Below are 24804 nucleotides of genomic sequence, written 5' to 3' on the forward strand. Positions count from 1 at the left end.
GCAGTGAACATTCGTATGGAGCAGTGTTGTATCTGCGATGGAGCTGTAGTCAAGGCATTACCGTGAGGCTCATTGAGTCCAAGGCCAAACTGACTCCCCTCGATCACAAGGGTGATGTTGTAAAAGCTGAGGTCTGTGGAGCTGTGTTTGCTGCCCGGTTAAAAAAGTACTTCCAAAGACATTACAGGATTCAAATTGACAAGTGGTACCATCTGGTTGACAGTCAGACAGTCTTAGGAGCAGTACAGAGAGAGAGTTATGGTTACCAAACCTTCTTTGCAAACCGAATTGGAGAAATTCAAAGTAGCACTGACGTCCATGATTGGTGGTGGGTTCCAGGGCAAATGAACATTGCAGATATCATCACGAGAGGAGCTGGCCCTAAGGATTTAGGCGAGGACTCTGAGTGGCAGTCAGGTCCAAAGTTCCTCAGTCTACCAGTAAATTAGTGGCTCATTAAATCTGCTAAAGATGTTGCTGCTGCAGCCAGGGAGAACATTGCCATGATCCAAAAGAAGGTGTTTGTCGCTGTACTTACCAGAGCTCAGCTGAAGAAGCAAGAGCCAGAAGAAAAACAGAGTTCAACCCAGATGGTGTCAAGTAGGCCACCTGGTGGAACAACTGTTCAAATGTTAATTGATGTGAAAAGATTCAGCAACCTAACACGACTCATCAAAACAGTGGCATTGGTCTGGAGAGCTGGCAAGAAAATGGACAGACTAAAGTGGGAGGCGGTATCATCAGCTGGTGTTGTCACTCTCCAAGAAAGAGGAGATGCATTCAGGGACCTCTGCCTAGCAGTGCAAAGAGATGTAGTCTTCTCAAATACCACAATAGACCGTCTGGTTGTTTACAGAGACATGGCAACTGGACTGTTGGTGTGTGGTGGCAGAATTCAAGGCTTTAATGAGGACCTCAAAACTGTGCCCCTCTTGCCTTTTGATGCCTGGATTGCAAACTTATTGGCTCGTGAAGCTCATAATGAAGGACATGATGGAGTGGCAGGCACCTTGCTGAGGATGAGAAAGAAAGCATGGGTTTTGAGAGGAAGAAGAGTTGCTCAAAAGGTTGTTGACCAATGCGTCCACTGCAAAAAAGCAAAGGCCAGAGCATGCCGGCAAATAATGGGTAACCTTCCTGAACAGAAAACTAGACCTGCTGCACCATTTCAGTTCACCGCCATCGATCTGTTCGGACCCTACTTAGTAAGGGATGATGTCAAGAGACGAGCATCAATGAAAGTTTGGGGAGTTGTCTTCAGCTGCATGGCAAGTAGAGCTATTCATGCAGAGCTGGCCAATGCACCATCTACGGAGAGCTTTCTAATGGCATACCAAAGGTTCACTGCGGTCAGGGGTCATCCCCAAAAGGTCTGGTCAGACCCTGGAACCAATTTCATTGGTGCAAAACCTGTATTGAAAGATCTGTTTGCTTTCCTGGAAAGTCAAGATAAAGCCACATTGGAGGAGTATGCAGTTAAGAATGGAACACTGTTTACCTGGAAGGTGCATCCAGCTGATTCACCGCACCGAAACGGAGCTGCGGAAGCTGGAGTGCGTGTTACAAAGAGAGCTTTCCAGAGTCTCGGAAAAGGGTCAAATCTCACTTTCAGCGAGTTCTTAACAGCACTTCAGTTAGCAGCCAATCTGGCAAACGAACGTCCCATTGATGCGAGAGTTCAGAGCCAGGAGGGCTGCATACAATATGTGACACCAAATACACTACTGCTTGGTCGAGCCACACCGACAGGGGACTACAAGACGTTTGACTTTGATAGTTACCCCTATAAAAGGCTGCGAGAAATGCAAACTGAAGTCAACTGCTTTTGGAGATCATGGAGCCAACTTGCTGGTTCAAACCTGTTTGTGAGGAACAAGTGGCATACAGCAGAGAGGAACGTCGCCATTGGAGGCATCGTCTGGCTATGTGATCAAAATGCATTAAGGGGGCAGTTTAAGCTTGGAAGAGTCGTCAGTGTAAACTCTGGTCCAAGGGGCATCGTAAGGGACGTAAATGTTCGAGTTTCTCCAAGCCTGTGTGTCCCTGTTCAGGAGTCAACGATCAGAGAATCGGTATCTCGTGATGGGAAGAGGGTCTGTCAAGGTACTGTGCTCCACAGGGACATTAGACGCCTTGTCGTTCTTCTCCCAGTTGAAGAGCAGATGAAGGAGGTATAGAGGCTTCAAACGGTTGCTACGCTGTGCGATCTTCAAAGAGGACTATGAAGGATCGAGTGGGAGGTGTTGCGCAACTCGTCCGTTACCTGCGCACTCTCATTTGTACCAGGTGATACTAATTCGCCAATCAGTTGCGCGTGCTTGGGCAAAGGATAAGGCAACGCACTGTTGCTATTGTTTGTATGCATCAGGAGCTGATGTAATGGCAGACAGCCGTGCTAGCTCGAGAAATAGAGCTTAATCTGTTTAAATACTGTGCAAATGGGGACTCACTAAAGGAACTATGAAGTGACAGCCAGTAAGCTCTAAACTCTCCTGATTTAGAAACGCCGATCTTCGATATGCTGTTAGTTATTGGTACCAGTATTGGAATATAGTACTCATGACACATGGTGGATCATATATTGGTTTAAATACAACTAATGATTTAATTAAAAATGTATTGTACAATTGTTAAAATATCAATGCAGGTATAATTATGGTTAAAATCTAGTTAATTAGGTAAATGTGTCAGAGTTAAGAAGTTGTGCAATATCTACTATCTTTATACTTTGCATCTAACTTTCTATGTAGAATATATTGTGTGCTTGATTAAATAATCATGTTTAAATGGTTTAGCTTAAGTAATATATATTTGATGTAGTTTTGCGTGTAAATAATTGGGTCATGTTAAAACTTGCCATTTATGCACTTTATTGGTGATTAACAGCATGTTGTGTGTATGCAATAGGTAAGCAGCTTGGTGTGAAGAAATCAACTGTGGGAGCAATTATAAGAAAATGGAAGACATACAAGACCACTGATAATCTCCCTCGATCCGGGGCTCCATGCAAGATCTCACCCCGTGGGGTCAAAATGATCACAAGAACGGTGAGCAAAAATCCCAGAACCACACAGGGGGACCTAGTGAATGACCTGCAGAGAGCTGGGAACAAAGTAACAAAGGCTACCATCAGTAACACACCGCCAGGGACTCAAATCCTGCAGTGCCAGACGTGTCCCCCTGCTTAAGCCAGTACATGTCCAGGCCCGTCTGAGGTTTGCTAGAGAGCATTTGGATGGTCCAGAAGAGGATTGGGAGAATGTCATATGGTCAGATGAAACCAAAATATAACTTTTTTGGTAAAAACTCAACTTGTGTGTTTGGAGGAGAAAGAATGCTGAGTTGCATCCAAAGAACACCATATCTACTGTGAAGCATGGGGGTGGAAACATCATGATTTGGTGCTGTTTTTCTGCAAAGGGACCAGCACGACTGATCCGTGTAAAGGAAAGAATTAATGGGGCCATGTATCGTGAGATTTTGAGTGAAAACCTCCTTCCATCAGCAAGGGCATTAAAGATGAAACATGGCTGGGTCTTTCAGCATGACAATGATCCCAAACACACCGCACGGGCAACAAAGGAGTGGCTTCGTAAGAAAAATGTCAAGGTCCTGGAGTGGCCTAGCCAGTCACCAGATCTCAACCCCATAGAAAATCTTTGGAGGGAGTTAAAAGTCTGTGTTGCCCAGTGACAGCCCCAAAACATCACTGCTCTCGAGGAGATCTGCATGGAGGAATGGACCAAAATACCAGCAACAGTGTGTGAAAACCTTATGAAGACTTACAGAAAATGTTTGACCTCTGTCATTGCCAAAAAAGGGTATATAACAAAGTATTGAGACTAACTTTTGTTATTGACCAAATACTTATTTTCCACCATAATTTACCAATAAATTCATTAAAAATCCTACAATATGAATTTCTGGATTTTTTTCTCTTATTATCTCTCATAGTTGAAGTGTACCTATGATGAAAATCACAGGCCTCTCTCATCTTTTTAAGTGGGAAAACTTGCACAATTGGTGGCTGACTAAATACTTTTTTGCCCCACGGTATGTGTAAGTGTGTAATGTGTGGGTGTGTTTTGTTGGTCGGAGGCAGAGACAGCTGCAGCAGCTAGGAGTCTTCCTGTAATCAGAAAGGGGAAGGTGGGCCTTACAGGGAGACCAAAGTGTCAGGTTTCCTTCAGGCCCAACTAGTGCTTCACACACAAGGTTTCAAGTTTCAAGTTTATTTATCAAATGTACTGAATAACACAGTGTCATCCTGCACAAATTCTTGTGAAATGGCACTCGACATCCATGTAGTAAGAATTAAGAGGAATATATAAAGCAAAATGTAGGGATAATATACATTATTAACACTGTAAAACAAGCAGCAATTGGAAAAGGGTACTGTAAACAAGCAGCAATATGGTAGTAGTGTTGAATATTATATATATGACAAGTATGGCAATAATATATGTAATATACATAACAAAGTAAACTAGCAGCAATTTAAAAGCAGTAGGATGTGGAAAATGTAGACGCATTAAATATTATAGATGCATATAAGTGTAATATGCTTATGAATGACACATGAGGGAGTGTCCTGGTGTACATTGCATATTATAGATACATATGAGTGTATTATGCTTATGAATTACACATGAGGGAGTATCCTGGTGTACATTGAATATTATAGATACATATGAGTGTAATATGCTTATGAATGACACATGAGGGAGTGTCCTGGTGTACATTGAATATTATAGATACATATGAGTGTAATATGCTTATGAATGACACATGAGGGAGTGTCCTGGTGTACATTGAATATTATAGATGCATATAAGTGTAATATGCTTATGAATTACACATGAGGGAGTACCCTGGTGTACATTGAATATTATAGATACATATGAGTGTAATATGCTCAGGAATGACACATGAGGGAGTATCCTGGTGTACATTTTTATATTATAGATACATATGAGTGTAATATGCTTATGAATGACACATGAGGGAGTATCCTGGTGTACATTGAATATTATAGATACATATGAGTGTAATATGCTTATGAATGACACATGAGGGAGTATCCTGGTGTACATTGAATATTATAGATACATATGAGTGTATTATGCTTATGAATGACACATGAGGGAGTATCCTGGTGTACATTGAAAGTACCTGAAATGACATCAGAACATCTCGTTCATGTGTGATCACTCAGTATGATCATGAATCAGTGTTGTTGGTTGAGGAGCCTTATGGCCTGAGGGAAAAAAAACTGTTTGTAAGCCTGGAGGTGCGTGCCTAGAGGCATCCCCACTGTCAGGCCCTGTTACTCCACCTCCAAGGTGCGGGCTCCCGACCACAAGACAGGAACATCCAAAGGGGGAGGGCGGGGCACCAGGACAGGTGGATGCTTTTATTTCCTTTGGAATTCCCTACATGTGCCATATCTGGAAGAGGTGGAAACCAGAACAGGGATGTGTCCAGTCTTCCTTTGGATGGTTATATCCATGGGTGACACTCTAGACAACACAGCATAGCCACACATTTGACCACTGGCTACTGTCCCTGTTATAACAAGTTATCATATAGAACTAGTAATTCCACTAAAACAATGCACAATAATAAACATTATCATAAAATTGCATTCATGCTACACTTATCCTATTTTACAAATAGGGCGATTCCGTCCAGACAATTTTCATCGTCTGAATGTTCAGACTCATTTTCACTATCCTCGCTCCCCATTATCATTTATTCCACTCTTTCACGTGATTATCCGTTTGGCCATTTGTTGTTTCTCAAAACAATTGCTTGTAGCAACTGAATGCGTCTTCAATGCAATCCAAGTGCATAATGACTATATTGGGAACACGGTAATTGCGACATGCGCCTCTCCCCCTGGCGCGATCGCTAGCTCTTTCTCTTTTTTGGGAACAGGGGTGACATGGTTCATGACTTCACATTGGTTGTTTTACCGCAGTCTGTGATTGGTTTATGCATTGTAGACATCTAAACAACAGAATATGCTAAAGTATAATTAGTTAGGGCTGAGATCTCGATGCCGGGGCTTCTGATTTACAAAAGTACACAAATGAGACGTTGTTATTTGCAGCGGAATGTCGTCGTTCACGTGGAAAATCAATGAAGCCTCTAACTTCTACGCTTCCGGAGCAATTAATAAAAATGTGACCTGGATGCGCCGAAGTATCAACTAGAGGTTTTGTGATCGCAACTGTGGGGCTTCTAATTTACCAAAGTACACAAATTATGTTTTTATTTGCAGCAGAATATCCCATTTCACGTGGAAAAACAATGACCCAGATAGCAAAAAAATATCCGCACGGCTTCTTTTTGCCGCCGACCCTAAGCTGTCGGCTATAGGTGCGTCCTGCTGGCGGGGATGAAACGTTTTTAACGAGCTATAATAGGTAGCAAAAGCTTTACATCTAGAAAGACTAAGTTTAACTTTAAATGTTTTCTTACAAAAATAACGATGTATATATGTTGTTTAAATTATTTTGTTTGCCTGAACAAGTATGCTGCTAGTCCAGTAGTTAGTTAGCTAGCACATGCTGTTTTGCCTTTGTTACAGTACACACTGTGGCTAGCAAGTTTTGTGCTGTGTTGCTACTGTACTGGATTTAAGGCGATTATGATTTCTAATTCTCTTAACTGCTGTACATTTTATGTTTGAGGAACATTCTGTGTTCACTTGAATCACAACACTCGGTGAATACATTTTATTTTTAACAATTTCACTGGTCCACATTTGGCTGATAATGTTTCCCCCCACAGCATAGCTACTGTATATTCCTAACATTAACAATACGGTTTTGTTCATGTTTTCTTGCAGATACCTTGACCAGAGCATAACCGGTTATCTTCACCCAAGAGACCTACTGTTGGTCAATCGTTTTGGTTTTAAAAGTAAATGCATTGTTAGTCACAATGTCTAGTTACTGGGCCAAAAGGAAAATAATATTGAAAAGAGTTGAGGGACAAACAGGACATTCACTTGAATCACTACATGCTACAGAAGTTGCATCGATTCCAGAAAACCAGAAAAATGTTGAGCCATCTGTAGACTTCAGAGCTGGTATGTAAAACGTCTTGCTGTGATGCTTAATTTGTGATCCTGTAACTAAACTATACACTTTGTTAGATTTTCAAATTTCTGTTCCCTCTTTCTCAGAACCAGGTTTCTCCCCAGTAATCCAGACTCCACTTCACAGAGCCAAGAGTTTGAGTACAAGAAACTATTGCTTCTATTTAATGAAGTAGGTGATGACAGTCCAGGTCCTTCCTCAAACTGGCTGCAACCGCTGAGTCCCGAAACAGTTAGCTGACCCAAACCTTTCAGTTCTCCATTAATGGATGTCTGATGTTTTTTTGCCTGCTAAGGAAGAGGTCATGATGCAGAGCCCAGCGGTTTGCAAGTACTGGCTGTGTTGGTCTCAAGTAGAGATGCGAGATGGGGTCCTTTATTACCGGTGGGAGGATGTCAATGGAGGTATGTCATCTCTGCGCTTACTTGTTCCTACTTCCCTGAAGAATGAGGTTCTCCAATTCTGTCACAATCCAGCACAAGCGGGTCATGCAGGGGAGGAAAAGATGCTTATGCGCATCCATAAGTGTTACCAATGGTACAATATGGGGAACGATGTACGCCTCTTCGTCAAAAAGTGCCCACAGTGTAGCTCCTGCAAAACAACCAGTCCAATGGGGAGTGCCAAGCTTCAGAACTACAAGGCTGGAGCGCCAATGGACAGACTACACCTTGATGTTCTAGGACCATTCCCAGAATCCAAGACAGGCAACAGGTACATCCTCGTTATAATTGACCAGTTTACTCGCTGGGTAGAGGCAGTCCCTAACCCAGAACAAGGAGCTGAGACAATAGCAAAGATGTTGGTGTTTGACTTCATATCATGCTTAGGGGTTCCCCTGGAGATTCACACTGACCATGGACGGAACTTTGAGAGTTTGCTCTTCACAGAGGTTTGCCGTCTGCTTCAAGTAACCAAGACCCGGACCACACCATATCATCCGGCTTCGAACGGGCAAGTGGAAAGATTCAATAGAAAGCTCTTGCAGATGATACAGTGTTATGTGGACCAAAGTCAGCGGAATTGGGATGAGCATCTCCCCTTGCTCACTGCAGCGTACAGGAGGACTGTACATTCAGCGACAGGTTTCACACCAAATCAGCTGGGGCGAGAAGTTTTCCAGCCACATGACATCTGGCTAAGGATGGACGAAGTTACCAGAGAAGCTATAGGTACACCTGAGTTTGTCCAGGAACTGCAAGCTAACCTCCAGCAGGCTCATCAGGTAGCGCGCCAGAACTTACGCTACGCTCAAACTCGCCATAAAAAAGGTCTATGACTTACGAGCCAGAGAGAAGTCCTACCAAGTTTGGGATATTGTGTCAGTGAGGGTCAGTAGCAGGAGAAAGGGCTACAGTCCAAAACTCCAACCCCCATGGCAAGGGCCATTGGTCGTCACAGCACGTCTTGGACCAGTGCTATACCGAGTTAGAGACTGACGAAATGAGAAAGTTCTGCACCATGATCGCTTACAACCCTATCTAAGTGACCACATACCTGCCTGGATGCAGCGTCTGCGACACAAATACACCTGCACCGAGGAAGGCCACGGGGGCAGAAGTACCTAAACCGTCATCCTCTGACAACTCTGTATCGGAAGAGCCTCTGACCCGTCTTGGAATGGACCCTAACTGTGACCCTATTCCCTGTGGACAAGAAGGGAAGAAGACAAAATGGGTGTGACTTGTTCGAACCCCAAGTCGTTATAGGGATTAAAGAATCAGATGAAAAACAACAAAAAGTTATCTGTTCACCCTCAGTGGTGCAGAAGGGGACTCTGCAGAGCTAAAAAAAAAAAGATAAAAAAAAGGGGGTGGTGGTGTTATAGTTTTAGTTAAGTAAATACATTGCTTGTTATATTTATTTTACATGTATACATAATGTGTACGTATTAGTCAATCAGATGTGACTATGTCATTACGTGGGGATTAGTTATGGCTTGTTATGTTTAGCGTCCGATGCTCGAAGGCTCCGGTGCAGAAGGTTGTATACAAACCCATCTGCACTGGACAAGAGCATAAAACCCCCGTTGTTGTAACAGTGTGTTTAAGAAGCGAAGTAAAGTTCCTGAATGGATGCTCTTTGTTGTGTGCTTCTGTTCATGCCTCCATGAACACCGATCATCCAAACACGAGAAAGCACAACAATAGCGATGTACTTACTAATCCGGATGGGTTAGTCATTGTTGTAGCATGGTAAACATTTTCCTGGAAAGAATAACCTTCTTAGGCCTCTTGGTTACATTCAAATATATGTTCTAAAAAGTTTTGGGTTGAAAACAAAGAGCTATCTTGCAGTAACGGAAAGAAAACTATGTTGGTAATTGTCATTATTGACCAGTGACCAGTGGTGTGCGCCATGTTGTTTTCCATCACTATGGGAATTGACCCCTATGCCTTCCCATCATTCTTATGTTGTAGAGGTCATGTTTCCAGGCGTTATGACATGATAGATGAGCCGTTTGTGATTGGGCATCAAGGATTCAACCACTTACAAAAGAAGAGTTCTCCACCACGTATTGGTTACCTGTCTTGGTGCTTTTTCCCTCACGCAGGCTGTGATCCCGATATGATTCTAGTGATTACTTTTCTGGATATTTATGGAAATGTACACTATGCGCTCAGGGTGACCACTTGGTGCCACTCTACGTTTTCCCTCACGCAGGGTGTGGTCCCCATAGGAACACAAACTGTTTACCAATCGCTTTGTTAGAATGCATAGATATTAGCTAAAGTCAGCCGTAAGATTCTATTGATTACTTTTCTGGATATTTATAGAAATGTAGCCTACACTATGCACTCCGGTTGGTGACCATTTTTGGTGGAGTCTCCTTTTGGCGTTGATCCCCATAGAAACACAAACTACGTACGGATCACTTGGTTAGAATGTCTGGATATTAGATAAGTGCGATGTTAGTTATTACAGTTCAGTTCTGGATATTTATTGACATGAACACTATGGCTCAGTCAGTTGGCTGGTTTTGGTGCAACTCAAGCAGACTGTGATCCCCGTAGGAACACAAACTGTACCAATCACTTCGTTAGAATGCTTAAATATTACCTAAAGTCAAGCATTTTCTGCTAGTATTTACTTTTCTGGATATTTATAGAAATGTACACTATGGGTCAGTCATCGGTGGTCACTTTTGGTGCAACTCTACTTTTACCTCAGACAGGCTGTGATCCCCATAGGAACACAAACTATGTACAGATTGCTTTGTTAGAATGCCTAGCTATAAGCCAAAGAAAAGGTATGATTTTAGCGATTACCATTCTGTATATGTAGAAATGTATACTATGAGCTACTTCTGCAGATCCGCAGAACCAGGCCAAGGATTAATTTTAAAAAGTCGTAGCTAGTTTTAATGGTTATAAACATTATATCATAGACACCGCTTATTAAATGTAATATAATATCATTAATCTTACAGTTTTCCACCTCTGCTTTTCAAATATTATTTGATGAGTAACATAAAAATATCCCGCTTACTCAGATCATGGTATGAGCAGATATCAGCTAAAAGAGACACTTTTGTGAGAAAGGTGTGTCCTGACCGACCTGCTAATATTGTTGTAGTCACTTTTAAGGCAGACACTATAAAGACGTATCTGAAATGTTACGTTTTTGTAAAATGTAATGTAAAAATTTGTTTTTATATATATATATATTTATATATTGTTTAGCTTCAGGTGGTTATTAATTTGTTAATTCATTAGGTATGCGTTATGAATGACCAGACATTTCTGATTTTATAATATGTTCAGCATCATAACAAATCTATGTTTATTTTATGAATGATAAAGGGGGTCACATTTTAGAGTAAACACAGCATAATTTGATATAAGGCATTTATTGTATGTGTGCTTAATGAATTAAGAAAGGGTCACATTTTGGAGTAGTAAAGAATCAATTGATAACAGATTTATATATGCTTTATGAAGGATTAAAGGATCACACTATAGAATAATTACAGCATACTAACAAAGCTTTATAAATTCCTTTAAAATACATGTTTATAGTGCATATGAAGCATTTATTTGCTGAAGGTAATTTAAAGCAGGACTGTTAGTTTGTGTATTCATGTTCATTCGCAGTGTATTTGAAAATTCCAGTACCGCGTTTGCATGTTTTAGCTTTAAACACATTGATATTGTCATGAAGAACATACCAAATGTGGTGAAATCTGAGGAGGTAATAGTCCTAACAATTGTGAACACAGAGGTATGTTGATTTAGGCTGTGCTCCATTCCTACTGTAACTGCAGCTTGGATTGTTGAAACAATGAGTGTCTCTCCCACCCCTCGCCTTCACTGAGTAGACAGAGACAGGATTGATCGTCAAATTTGGAAAGACTGAATGGTTCAACCTAACATATAAAAATTTCTATTTTCTATTGTTCTTCACCCTTATTTGGAGATATAACATGCAAATATTCTGGTTCCAATAGTAACATATTTTGATCAAAAATTTTTGTTTCAAAATATTTGAAGATAATATGGTTTAAGTTCCTGAGTTTGACAAAAACAATCCTGACAGTGGAACATTCCCTTATTTTGATAACATAAGGAACTTTTAAAAACTTTTAACTATGTTTGGTCCAAATGGTACTGCATAGTAGGAATGACCCATCTAGCTTAACAAATAATAGGAAATTCAAATAAACCATGTTGTCTTATGGGGAGGACTCTATAGAGTTGTCATCTTTGAAGTTATGGAAAAAAGTTGACACCTTGTACAAATCATTATATCTACAGATATGAACATCACTGAGAGGCGTCCAGCAGCTTTATCAAAGGACAAATGATGCAATTGGCATAACATGGATGCTTTGTGAAATGAAATTAGACATTACATTTATTTTTCAGTTCTCACTCGCCCTTCAACACACATTCTGATGTATTAGTGTCCTGTTCCCACGCTCCTTCTGGCCAACTATGTGTGAAACAAATCTCACTGACCGGGTAAAAAACTCTCTAGCATGAAACAAACCACTTAGGTGTTTGTATCACCATGTTTGTGGTCATCATGTCCATCTGCCTGATATTGGTGGTTTTAAGAGTGTTTCGTAGCTGCTGGTTTGTGGTTAATTGTCAGTGTTTCACAGACAGCAGTAGCTTTGCAAATTGAAAAATAGACCAAAGTATTCCAGTAGAGTGGGGTGCTTCCAACACCATGGCTGTGAGTTCATATTTCCACGATGGAAACATTTAAAAAATATAACTTCTGGACAAAAGCCTCTGCTATATTGCTAAAATGTTAAATAAAAAGACGGTAGAGATAGGGAGACAGGAAATAACAGGGTGTGTTATTCAGTTTGTATTAGTCTTATGTACAGGATACTCAGAATATTCAAAATGCAGCAACACAACTCTAACTTGTATCTTCTTTTTCCAGAATCAGACATGAATTCATGTAGCTTAGTTTTCCCTTTTAATCACATATTGCAGAGTTTATTATCTACATTAATCATAAAGGAGGGCTGACCAATAGGAGGGTGAGTGGAAGTTGATCTGTTTACTGTAAGAAAACATTCAACTCATATACAAATATTTAATTTAATCACCTTAACAGAGTGTATTAATGAGTCAAATATGAAATATTACATCATATTTACAACCACAGTACAAAGCAAAGTGTCACATTAGCAGTGGGAAATGTCAATCATGGTATAAGTACAAACCGTTAATATTTGTGTCATATTTCTCTAGTGACTTAATTCAGGACAGGATTTTATGCATTTTGAACGAAAAGCCTATTAGGAGCTAAATAAACGAGCTCATCCTAAAAATACTTGGAATGCCAATCACAAATGGTTAAACCATGTGACTTAAAAGGCAACATATTAAATATATATCAAGTATATGATTTATTATAAAAATCCTTATATGATTTATTATAAAAATCCAATGCCTATTGTCCTGTAGCCCATCCCAGCCTTGTGCATGTCTACAATTTTATCCCTGATGTCCTTACACAGCTCTCTGGTCTAGACCATTGTGGAGAGGTTGGAGTCTGTTTTATTGAGTGTGTGTTCAAACAGGTGTAGTTAATACAGGTAATGAGTGGAGAACACGTGGGCTTCTTAAAGAAAATCTATGATAAAAAGAACAGACCTCTACATGCTTTGTAAGTAGGAAAACCTGCAAAATCGGCAGTGTATCAAATACTCGTTCTCCCCACTGTAGTTTACGAAACTCTAAAATAGTACTGTCAATTGTCATGCTGGTGACTTTGTGATTGTCTTCGCTCGTGCTGCTGCTTGTTGACAGTACTCTTTTCACAGTCTCCCATCTCTCTCCAGACCATGATAGATCTACAAGCTGCAAATTAATGCCAGATGTGTCAGCAGCTCCGAAGACAATGATTGGGGGCATGTCGGACCAAAATGTTATTTTTACAGCTTCATCACAAATGGTATATGAATTGTACAGGAGTGTGTTTATTCTGCAGCATGTTTGGTTGTTTTTCACGATTTGAACATAACTGTTTCATCTGAAGCCAGCTATTAGTATATAGGTGATTAGCTATGTTCAATTCTTCATTACAGTGGAACATTGTTACCAAATAATATGTTTCACAGAAAGATGTTTGTTTGGGTTTGACATCTTCAACGTATAATGTTCAATGGAAGGGAGAGTCATGGAAATAAAGTATATTCTAGTGAATCCCAAACAAGCCCCACTGTCCTATGGACTTTATTTCAGTGGCATCCGCAGCACTTTGTCGTTAATATAGCTCTGAGGGGAGTCTACGTGTTCATTTGGGAGTGTACCTTTGTTTACATGAAAATTCTAGTGGGTGATCTGGGATTTAACTTTGGTTTTCCAACAGGGAAGAGATTTCATCAAAACACTGACAGCAAACACTGTGACTGGTTTTTGCCAAGCGTTCACAGCCGGTGATTTACATAAAGTTGTCCAAATATATAAATTCTTCCCCAGCCTGGCACTGCACAGATCGCTTGTCAATGCTACGTTGTCATTAGAAATTAATGGGAACAGCGTTTCCACAGCTCTCAGTGGAGGTACAGTGGTACAGTAAAGTATTTGATACACTGCCGATTTTGCAGGTTTTCCTTTTTTATCATAGGTACTCTTCACCTGTGAGTGACGGAATCTAAAACAAAAATCCAGAAAATAACATTGTATGATTTTTAAGTAATTAATTAGCATTTTATTGCATGACATAAGTATTGGATCACCTACCAACCAGTAAGAATTCCAGCTCTCACATGCAATAAAATGCAAATTAATTATATGATTTATATATGATTTTCTGGATTTTTGTTTTAAATTCCGTCTATCACAGTTGAAGTGTACCTATGATAAAAATTACACACTTTGTAAGCAGGAAAACCTGCAAAATCGGCAGTGTATCAAATACTTGTTCTCCCCAATGTAGGTGGATCATGCCCAGACTTCCCCACAACTATTAAAAAGTTATATGTGGGGGCTGGTGTTCAGATTAGAAGTGGAGAAACAAACCACCAGCAACCAATACATATTTTATGCACAACATTACATTAAAAGTTGTCCAATTTGGTCAGAAAAATGCAGACAGCACTGAAAATGGGTTTTACTTGTAGTTTAACATGTATTTAACTTGCTTTTGAGGGGGGCAAGCTAATAAAGTATTTTGTTTAAATACTTTGTTGTTCATGTTTTATACATTTGTGTGTTTGTTTGTTCACCTTTTTTGTCAGACTTCTTGAGTTGAATCTGTGCATATGTCACATCAGCTGACCCTTGACCAGCAGAAACACCTGCAGAATTGGGCAAATAACACAGAAACAGTCAGTATAAATGTACAGCCTCAACCATGTATTGTGGGTTACTAGACATTCCTACTAAACACATTACAGTACCATTATCATTGTTGTCTGAGTAATTGATCATATGGTAAATGGTATCATTACCTGTTGGTCAAAGTAAAGAGACAAAGATTAGTTATGTACTCAGCTTGCCTGAGACTGTAAAATAATGTCATACAAAATAGTTGGTGAAAAGTTATTAGAGGTCTGGACTGAGAGACTGACCATACTACTGACCTGTATACCCAACATCAGGAGACTGACCATACTACTGACCTGTATACCTAGCATCAGGAGACTGACCATACTACTGACCTGTATACCCAGCATCAGGAGACTGACCATACTACTGACCTGTATACCCAGCATCAGGAGACTGACCATACTACTGACCTGTATACCCAGCATCAGGAGACTGACCATACTACTGACCTGTATACCCAGCATCAGGAGACTGACCATACTACTGACCTGTATACCCAGCATCAGGAGACTGACCATACTACTGACCTGTATACCCAGCATCAGGAGACTGAACCTGGGTAGATCCTTGGTCTTGTTGGGGGTCCTGGTTGGTGCTCTGGGTATGGACGGGGCTATAGGGTGAGAAACATTATTGAAGAACACAGACAATATGGTACTGTATGAATCAACATAGGTAAGAGACAGATGTACTCACCAGAATATTCTATTAGAAGAGGAACCTGTAAAGGGAAATGCACACTGTTAAATCAGGTGATGTTATCATTTCTATAAGTCACCTGAACAAGACATCAAGAGTTACAAATCTGTAAAAGTTTTACTTTTTCAGTTTGTGTACCAACAAAGGAGGACCAAGAAGATGGTCAGTAGAACAGCAGCAACAACCGGACCCAAAACCACTCCTGCTAGGACTGATGTAGAGGGTCCAGGAGCTATGACAAGAGAAAAAACAGCACAACATCATCAGACTAAATTAACTAATGATGATGGAGGAAATAAATAAAATAGCAAAAGGTCCCTCTACACAAACATAATTCATAAAACAAATTATACATTTATGACTGATTTGTTATATTACAAAATGTAAGACATCACCTGAGACATCACTATGATACCAAGTAACAACACACTACTACAAACTTCACTATGATACCAAGTAACAACACACTACTACTAACATCACTATGATACCAAGTAACATCACACTACTACTAACATCACTATGATACCAAGTAACAATACACTACAACTAACATCACTATGATACCAAGTAACAACACATTACTACTACTAACATCACTATGATACCAAGTAACAATACACTACTACTAACATCACTATGATACCAAGTAACATCACACTACTACTAACATCACTATGATACCAAGTAACAACACACCACTACTAACATAACTATGATACCAAGTAACAACACACTACTACTAACATCACTATGATACTAAGTAACAACACACTACTACTAACATCACTATGATACCGAGTAACAACACACTACTACTAACATCACTATGATACCAAGTAACAACACACTACTACTAACATCACTATGATACCAAGTAACGACACACTACTACTAACATCACTATGATAGCAAGTAACAACACACTACTACTAAAATCAATATGATACAGAGAACACACTACTATTAACATCACTAAGATACCAGGTAACAACACACTACTACTAACATCACTATCAGATGAAGTAACAACACAATACTACTAACATCACTATGGTACCAAGTAACAACACACTACTACTAACAACACTATGATACCAGGTAACGACACATAACCTAATGGCATGCTTATTAATGACATCATTAAAAATAAAACATATAATATTGAACATCTAGTAATTGATAGAGTATAATAGTTATACTTACCAGTGACACTGATGGAGAGGGTTGTGACCTCTGGGGTCGTTCTGTCCTCATCCCCTCACATCTGTACAGACCAGTCTGACCTGTCTCATTGATCGGGATGATGTATCTGACGGTTTTATTTGTCTGAGTGGGAAGTGTTTGGTTGTTTAGGTACCATCGGTATGTCCAGCCTGTGTAGCCTGATATGTCACACTGCAGAGTAACAGTCTCTCCAGAGTAGAGGAGACCATGAGGAGAGACACTCACTGATGCTGTTGGAAGATCTGTAGAAACAACAAACATCAGTGTAACTACAGTTCTAGGACATTTATTTCTCATCCATTCTGGGCTACATCCTTTTCTGAACTCAGGGTGGCCTTGGTTGATTAGCTGCCAGTGTTTAAATAGATTTGAGTGGATAACTCAATCACTACTATGAATAAAACAAAAACACAATGAACAAGCTTGTAATAATATTCACCATTGACAGTGATTTGGAGTAAAACACTGAGTTGTGACGACCGGGGATGATGACCTGTTCTAGCCCCATAACAGTAGTACTGATTCACCAGGTCAGACAGAATGATGATGGTGTTAGAAGGTGAACCAGGACTCTGTGGTTGTCCATTTCTGTACCAATAGTATGTCCAATAGTAAGTCAAGTCTGGGTAGTCTGGTATGTAACACTGCAGAGTAACAGTCTCTCCAGAGTAGAGGAGACCACAAGGAGAGACACTCACTGAGGCTGTTGGTGGAGCTGTAGAAACAACAAACATCAATGCAACTACAACAGTTCTAAGACATTTATTTCTCATCCAATCTGGGCTACACATGTTAGTAAAGTAGGGGAGAGTGGGATGAGATAAACCAAAGAGTTATTTGAGACTGACTTTATTTCTTGGTAAACATCTAAAATCTTACCTTTTCTTATAATACCTAAAATAATTTCACTGCCATCATATTTTTGTAAACTTTGTTTATTGTGTTTAAAGTTTATTTGTATGGTTTTCTTTCCATCACTGACTTTTGAAAAAAAATAATTAAGAGATGGACCACGTAAGTGGAGCCGGCCAAGAAGAGCAAATGTTTCTGAGTAAGTTATTGAGAGACTGACCGAGTACCCCTTGTTAAATAGCTTAGTGGTTAGAGTAGCAGACTTGAACTGTAGGTCCTGAGTTTGTATCTCCTCGCAGGCAAAGCGCAGTACGCCTTATGAATTTTTCCGTAGATGTAAACTTCGCTGGCTAAAACCACTAGAATCTACATTATGGTAAGCCTGAAATAAAACAGTTTACAGGTTATATTACGGCTGGTTCTGGTGGATTTTCGAAGTAAGCATCCGTGCATGAGTTTTGGGTCAGGATAGACAAACTTTCTGGCTTAACATACAGTAGTTACGTTATATTAAGCCTTAACTGTATATGGTTATATTAGTGAATGGGAGAAGAAAACAAGTGGTGTTGTTGTGTTCTTTTTTTGTCCTTCCTGATATAAAGGGGACTCCCACCACAGCTAGCAACTGACTTTCTACCACACGACTTGGACAGCTATTATAGAACTCAGTTATACTTTGTAATCCTTGTTGCGTTGTCTTAATAACATTTCATCGACATGTTTTAACCTTGACGCTTGAATCTAAAATACTAACATCAGTTGGAGTCTAAGTTGTGTCTTGATCTAATGTCAGTGTTTTGTTCCCAGGTTTAAAGCATTATGACTGACATGAGATAACAGGCCCTGACCTGGACAATGTTAAAACTCTATTATAAGTACTAAATATTTAGGTGGTCAGGTTGTGTTAAGATGCAGCTGTAGCACTTTATTTGGTCCTGATAGTCCACCTGTTGTTGTTGTGACACTCAGGTGTGTAAATAACATCGTGTTAGGCTGTTTACTTAGGGCTCATTGACATTATGAGGGAAAGTGTAAAATGTTAGATTGAGATATCTTATTTTGAATAATAATTTCAATACTGTTTGAATTTACACTATCCGTCCACTTTTAAAAAAGAACAATATTTACACAGACCATAGACTCAATACTAATAGAGTCTGTCTATATCTGTCTACACCCTGACACCAGTAGAGACCCTGGTCAGACTCAGCAGCTCTACTGATGATGAGGGTTTCTCCTGTTACAGTGTGTCTGTCAGACTGGGATAATAACTTCCTTTGTGCCATTTATTTCTACAGGCAGCTTCAGACTCCACTGAACAGGTTGCAAAAACAGCCCTTTGGACAGCCCTTTGGACATGGCTGCAAAAATGAGTCCCTGTGACATGTGATTATCATGGAGAAGGTAAGATGAAAGAGAAATGATATGACTTAACAGTCATGGTCAGCTTGACAGAATTACTCTGCTTAGAATTTTCCACTGATAGGACGAGGGAAAGAAGAAACTCCACATTGATAAAGCAGATACTACCTTGATTGGAGACGACATAACCAAGCATATCAGAATGGCAAAGTCTAAAACCTAACCATGGCTGACACATTGGTCAGAGAGCTAAAATAAATGTTGCCAGTTATTCTCTCTACACATCCAAGCAACATGCAGATTATTATCCACACTAGGGCTTTTGACATTCTACAAAGGAAAACTGGCTCTGAGATCCTGAAAAATAATTTTTCTATGCTAATGGAGAAAATAAACAACTTTCAACAACATGTTTTCATCTCAGGCCCCATTCCAACCTTGGGGAAAGGAATTGAATCTTTTAGCAGACTCCTTGGGCTGAATACATGGCTGACATCAGCATGCCTCAAACACAGAATAAGATTTATTGACAATTTCAATATTTTTTGGAACTGTAAAGACCACTTTAGACCTGATGGGGTTCATCCAAACATCATGAGATGCCAACATACATCACGCTCTTGGAATGCCATTTCCAAACAAGATAATCATGAAGGACAGTACTCATAGACAGAGTATCCACCCCCCTCTCCTGACCCTCTGACTAAAATCAACCAATGCTTCCAGAAGTTGTCCTTGTCCCAAACGGAGGCACAACAAATCATTTTCTATTATTTTTATATTTTCTTATTATGTTTTCATTTGTTTTGATGTTTTCATTTGAGTATTTGTTTTTATGTTATTGTATTTTTATATAGTTTTATTTGTCTTTCTAAAGCACATTGAATTGCTTTGATGTATGAATTGTGCTATATAAATAAACTTGCTTGCTTGCTTTCTGTTCAATTTATTAAAAACATTATTATTAGATTATTAGTCTCCACCCATACTCCCAGTCAGTGACGTCTCCCTCCTGTATGTTACATCTAATAGTGACAGACTCTCCTGTGAATATCTGGGGCCAGTTGGGCTGGAGGGTCAGAACAGGTTGCCCTACACAGACACAATGGATAGGATAATGTACAACCCCATTTCCAAAAAAAATTGAATTTTGTGTCAAATGTAAAGAAGAACAGAATGCAATGAATGTGCAAATTAATTAACTGTATATTAAATAGAAAAGTACAAATGCATCAAGTCCAATGTTTAAATTGAGAAATGTTATTTTTTCTTGGAAAATACAACTCTGGAAAAAATGAAGAGACCACTGCAAAATGATCAGTTTCTCTGGTTCTAATATTTAAAGGTATGCGTTGGAGTAAAATATATTTTTTTGTTTCATTCTATGAACGACTGACAACATTATTTTGAAATTACAAATAAAAATATTGTAATTTAGATTATTTATTTGTAAAATAATGTAAACAAATTCATATTCATTTTTCAACAACAAAATACTAATGTTTTAACATAGGAGTTCAGAAATCAATACTTGGTGGAATAATCTGATGCTCACTGTATCCCTCTGCCAGCAAAGCCAGAATTGAACCCTTAATTTCCTCACTAAAAGCTTTTCTTTTCAACTGTTTTGTCATGCTGAATAGTTAATTTTTTATTCAAAATACCTTTGAGGTTTTACTTGCACTGCCATCCAGCTGGTCCTATTGCAAGAAGATAGTGATGACTACATCAGTGGTTTTATACTTTTTCTCATGAAAATAGGTTTGGTTCAGGTAATCATCTAATCAGAACCTCATGAAGTAAATTGAGGTGTGCCTGTATTGGAATATAACAGACACTGGAATGGAATAGCTGCCATACATGCATAGATTTATGCTGATTTAAGAAAAATGCTGATTAAAGAAAAATTAGGAGTGGTATCTTAATTTTTTCAGCGCTGTATATGCCCACTTTGAATTTTATGCTAGCAACACATTTTAAAAAAAACTGGGACAAACAAAAATGGTGAAACATCTCACAACTAATTAGGTTAATTGACAACAGGTCAGCAAGAAGATTGGTTATCCCAGAGTGGGTGAGTCTTTCAGAAGTAAAGATGGGGAGGGGTTCACCACTGTGAAATAATGCACAGGCAAATGTAAAATAATGTAAAATTGTTAAGAGTTTTCGGATCATCTAAGGTACATAAAATCAATAAAAGAGTCAAAACATTTTGAGAAATCTCTGTACGCAAGGCACAAGGCCGAAAACCAACATTGGGTGGCCGTGATATTTTGGCCCTCAGGTTGCTGTGCATTAAAAACACCAAAAGACACCAATCTGTAGTGGACATCCCTGCATGCCCTCAGGAACACTTCCAAACACCATGGTCTGTGAACACAATACATCGCTCAATCTACAAATGTGAGTTAAAACTCTACCATTTAATGAAGAAACCAGAAATGAACAAGATCCCAAAATGCAGCCAACTTCTCTGGGCCTGAGCTAATTTAAGATGGACTGAGATGGCATTGAAAATATATGGCGCATTATGAAACAAAAAAAAGGGCCCTGTACTGTCTGCAAACCCTGAACTGTCTGAAAACCTATGTCAAGCAACATTGCAAAACATTTCACATTCAAAACTACAGCAATTGGGCTCCTCAGTTCCCAAACACTTACAGAGTATCGTTAAAAGAGGTGGTGTTGCAACACAGTAGTAAAATGTATTGCTGGCATCAAATTAAAAATGGGTATATTTTTCCAAAAACAATAAACTTTCTCAGTTTCAACATTTGAAATGTTGTATTTCTACTATTCTTTATTTAAATATAGGGATTCTTGATTTACACATAATTGCATTCTGTTTTCATTTGCATTCTATGCAGCGTCCCAACTTTTTTGGAAACAGGGTTGTATTACACATGTTACAGAAACAATATTTTAATGGCTTATACAAACACAACTAAATCACCTAAAAACAATGAACATAAGGAAAAGCTGTGTCAGAGACCAAGAGGATAAAGCTTGAATACATGGAGTGAATTAATGAAGATCTACCATTACCTTGAGAGTGCCCACAGTAGATTTGGGTACTCAACAATACAACAAAGACAAATTGCATCATTACGGTACATTAGTAATGTAATTAATGTAAACTGTGCTGCAGTAATAGAGTACTAATATTAACCTTAGTTAACTTAGTGTTCATAACAAACATTCAAATACAAATACAAAGTCAGTACTCACTGAGTAGAACACAGGGCCAGGTGTGATCCATTCTGTCTTGGTGACGAGTAACTCTCTCTGAACAACAGTCCTCCTTATAAACCACTTTACTTCCTATATGATGAGAGTCTGGTTTGATCACACCTCTTCAGCGTCACTCAGACAACATAAAAAATATTTTAGAGACAACTTCTCCTTATGATTGGTTCCATCTCAGACTGATTCCTTCCTAATTATCGGAGATAGAATGATGTAATCAGAATTTGGACCAGGTGGCTCATTTATCAAGCGTGCATTACAATAGTAACACATCTCTAAACCATGCATGCGATCATTTCACAGTAAAATCAGAGTTTTGCTGTGAAATGATATATATGATATCAATATGATTATATGAACATTTGCTTGTGAATGACATATATGATATTTAATATCATTTGAAGATGTTAGTGAATTCGCAATGCTAGGAATACAAATAAAATAGTAATTTGTTAAATTATACTTGCCTCATGTAAAACCATCTGTGAATTATTATATATGAACATATATTGGAAATATTGGAGAATTGGCAAATGCAGGAGTCGTTCATTCTGTAGAATAACAATGATGGGATTTCTTTTGGCTACATGACGGAGCAGTTATGGATGGAGGCCCATCTGTGATTGTTTGAATCTCATTTAATCTAATTTAATGAACAACATATTTCCACATCCTAATAAACCAAATCCAAATGAAGAGATCCCACAGGACCTTGAAATTCTTGAAAGTTTCTGAATTCGTGAAAAATAAATCCAGGCCTTGAAAGTTTTTGAAAAGGGACATAAATAGACATGGGTCATTGAAAGTGCTTAAATTTACATATTTTGTGTAAGAGCAGAAATTGAAGACAACAGTCACTAGTCTGAAGACACTAGTCTGTCACCACAGAAATGAGAAGCTTTCACCCATTCATGCCTCTCTTTTTAATTGTTGTCTGTGAGCTTCTGTAAAGCCTGCTAGTTCACATTACAGAAATTCTCAGTGTTGTAACAGTAATTAACCTTGATCCATGTATCAAACTATGCTACATTGGGTCCTTAAGTTTGAGTGAATTTGTCTTGGAAAGTCCATGAAAATTCCTGGAATTAGATGCTTGTTAAGGTTTGAGAACTCTGCTAATTACATAAATAGTCCTAAACGTCCTATCTTTAGCAACATTTTCTTAGTAGGTAAGAGAGCAACAACAAAGAAAAAACATTCTGGGACACTACAGCATCTACAGTAATACTTACTCATGTTTTGGTTCACATTGTTGTTTCATGCTTTGACACTGTATGTTACCCAAGGGGCTTGAAGGGATGATTTTGACATGCAAATATCCATGGTCACACAAACATTAAGTTTGAGAACTACAGTAGTGTTCTACTGAACACTGAAGCAGACACTATACAACCATGTGATCCTGTAAAAGCAAGATCACTCAGGTCAAAAACAAAATGTTCAGGAAAAGCACATGAAGTACAATGTGTGAGTGGGAAAATATATGATCCATGGCTACATTAATTTCAGTCAGAAGATGCTGCATATTGTTCCTGACATTTAATAAGGCTAAAGAACCCATCTTATGATTCAAAATGTGTGTGTGTGTCTGTGTTTGTGTAGCACCAGGTGAATTATGGGTTCCAATTTTTAAGTGACAATGGCTCTGGTCATTAATGCTTCTTCAAATCATATTGTATAGTTTTTTAGTATGCAGCAAATTAGCTTAAAGTTGGACCTCACTACAACTCATGGCCTGCTGTTAGGATACTGGTGTCTTGTTGTCCAAACCACAGGTCAGAATAGGCTATGTGACTGAAACCCACTTCACTCCCACTCATCACTAACTGAGCACTCCCCTCCATGTTAATGTCCCCACTCCACTATAAACCTTTCAATGTTAGCTCCATGCTTTGACAGGCTTAAACAAAGATATCGCTTTTACTGTTAGAAGTTAAAGACCGTCGGTGGGAAGTTATGGTATCATTTCAGATCCTAACAGCTGGAATATAGTGCCAAAAACAAACGTTTGTCAATGAGCAAATATTTCTGTAGTTCACTATACTTAATAAATGGAATACACCTTAAATTAAATATGCAAAAGACAATTAATGGTTTATTTATTTGCCAAGTGTAAAATTGTGAGTTAGTGGAGGCAGGACATAGGCACAGAGTATGTGGAACAACATAGTTTAAGACTTTTTCAAAAAGACATGTCACATGAAACAATGACCGACCAAGACAAAGGGAACTGGGAAACTGACTAGAGAGGTGATGAGGGGCAAACTAGACACAAGTGGAATCAATGAACACAAGGGATTGAAACAACAGATCATATAAAAAGACTAACAACAACTAATATAAACCGATCAGCCTTAACATTATGACCACTGACAGGTGAAGTGAATAACACTGATAATCTAATTACCATGGTACCTGTCAGTGGGTGGGATATATTAGGCAGCAAGTGAACATTCTGTTGTCAAAGTTTCTGTGTTAGAAGCAGGAAAAATGGGCAAGTGTAAGGTTCTGAGTGACTT

At 38.9% G+C, this 24804-nt stretch overlaps 1 protein-coding gene across 1 annotated transcript in view; it reads right to left on the bottom strand.

The window, feature by feature from the left end:
• Positions 1-22361, bottom strand: part of LOC117593886 — a 53909-nt gene extending 31548 nt beyond the window's left edge. Inside the window, exon 1 of the mRNA XM_034290435.1 lies at positions 22268-22361. Within this exon, the coding sequence (XP_034146326.1) occupies positions 22268-22298 (31 nt within the window). The 5' untranslated portion in view covers positions 22299-22361. The remainder of the gene's footprint in view (positions 1-22267) is intronic.
• Between the last annotated feature and the right edge of the window lie 2443 nt (positions 22362-24804).

Source organism: Esox lucius, chromosome 24, assembly GCF_011004845.1.
Source record: "Esox lucius isolate fEsoLuc1 chromosome 24, fEsoLuc1.pri, whole genome shotgun sequence".
NCBI lineage: Eukaryota > Metazoa > Chordata > Actinopteri > Esociformes > Esocidae > Esox > Esox lucius.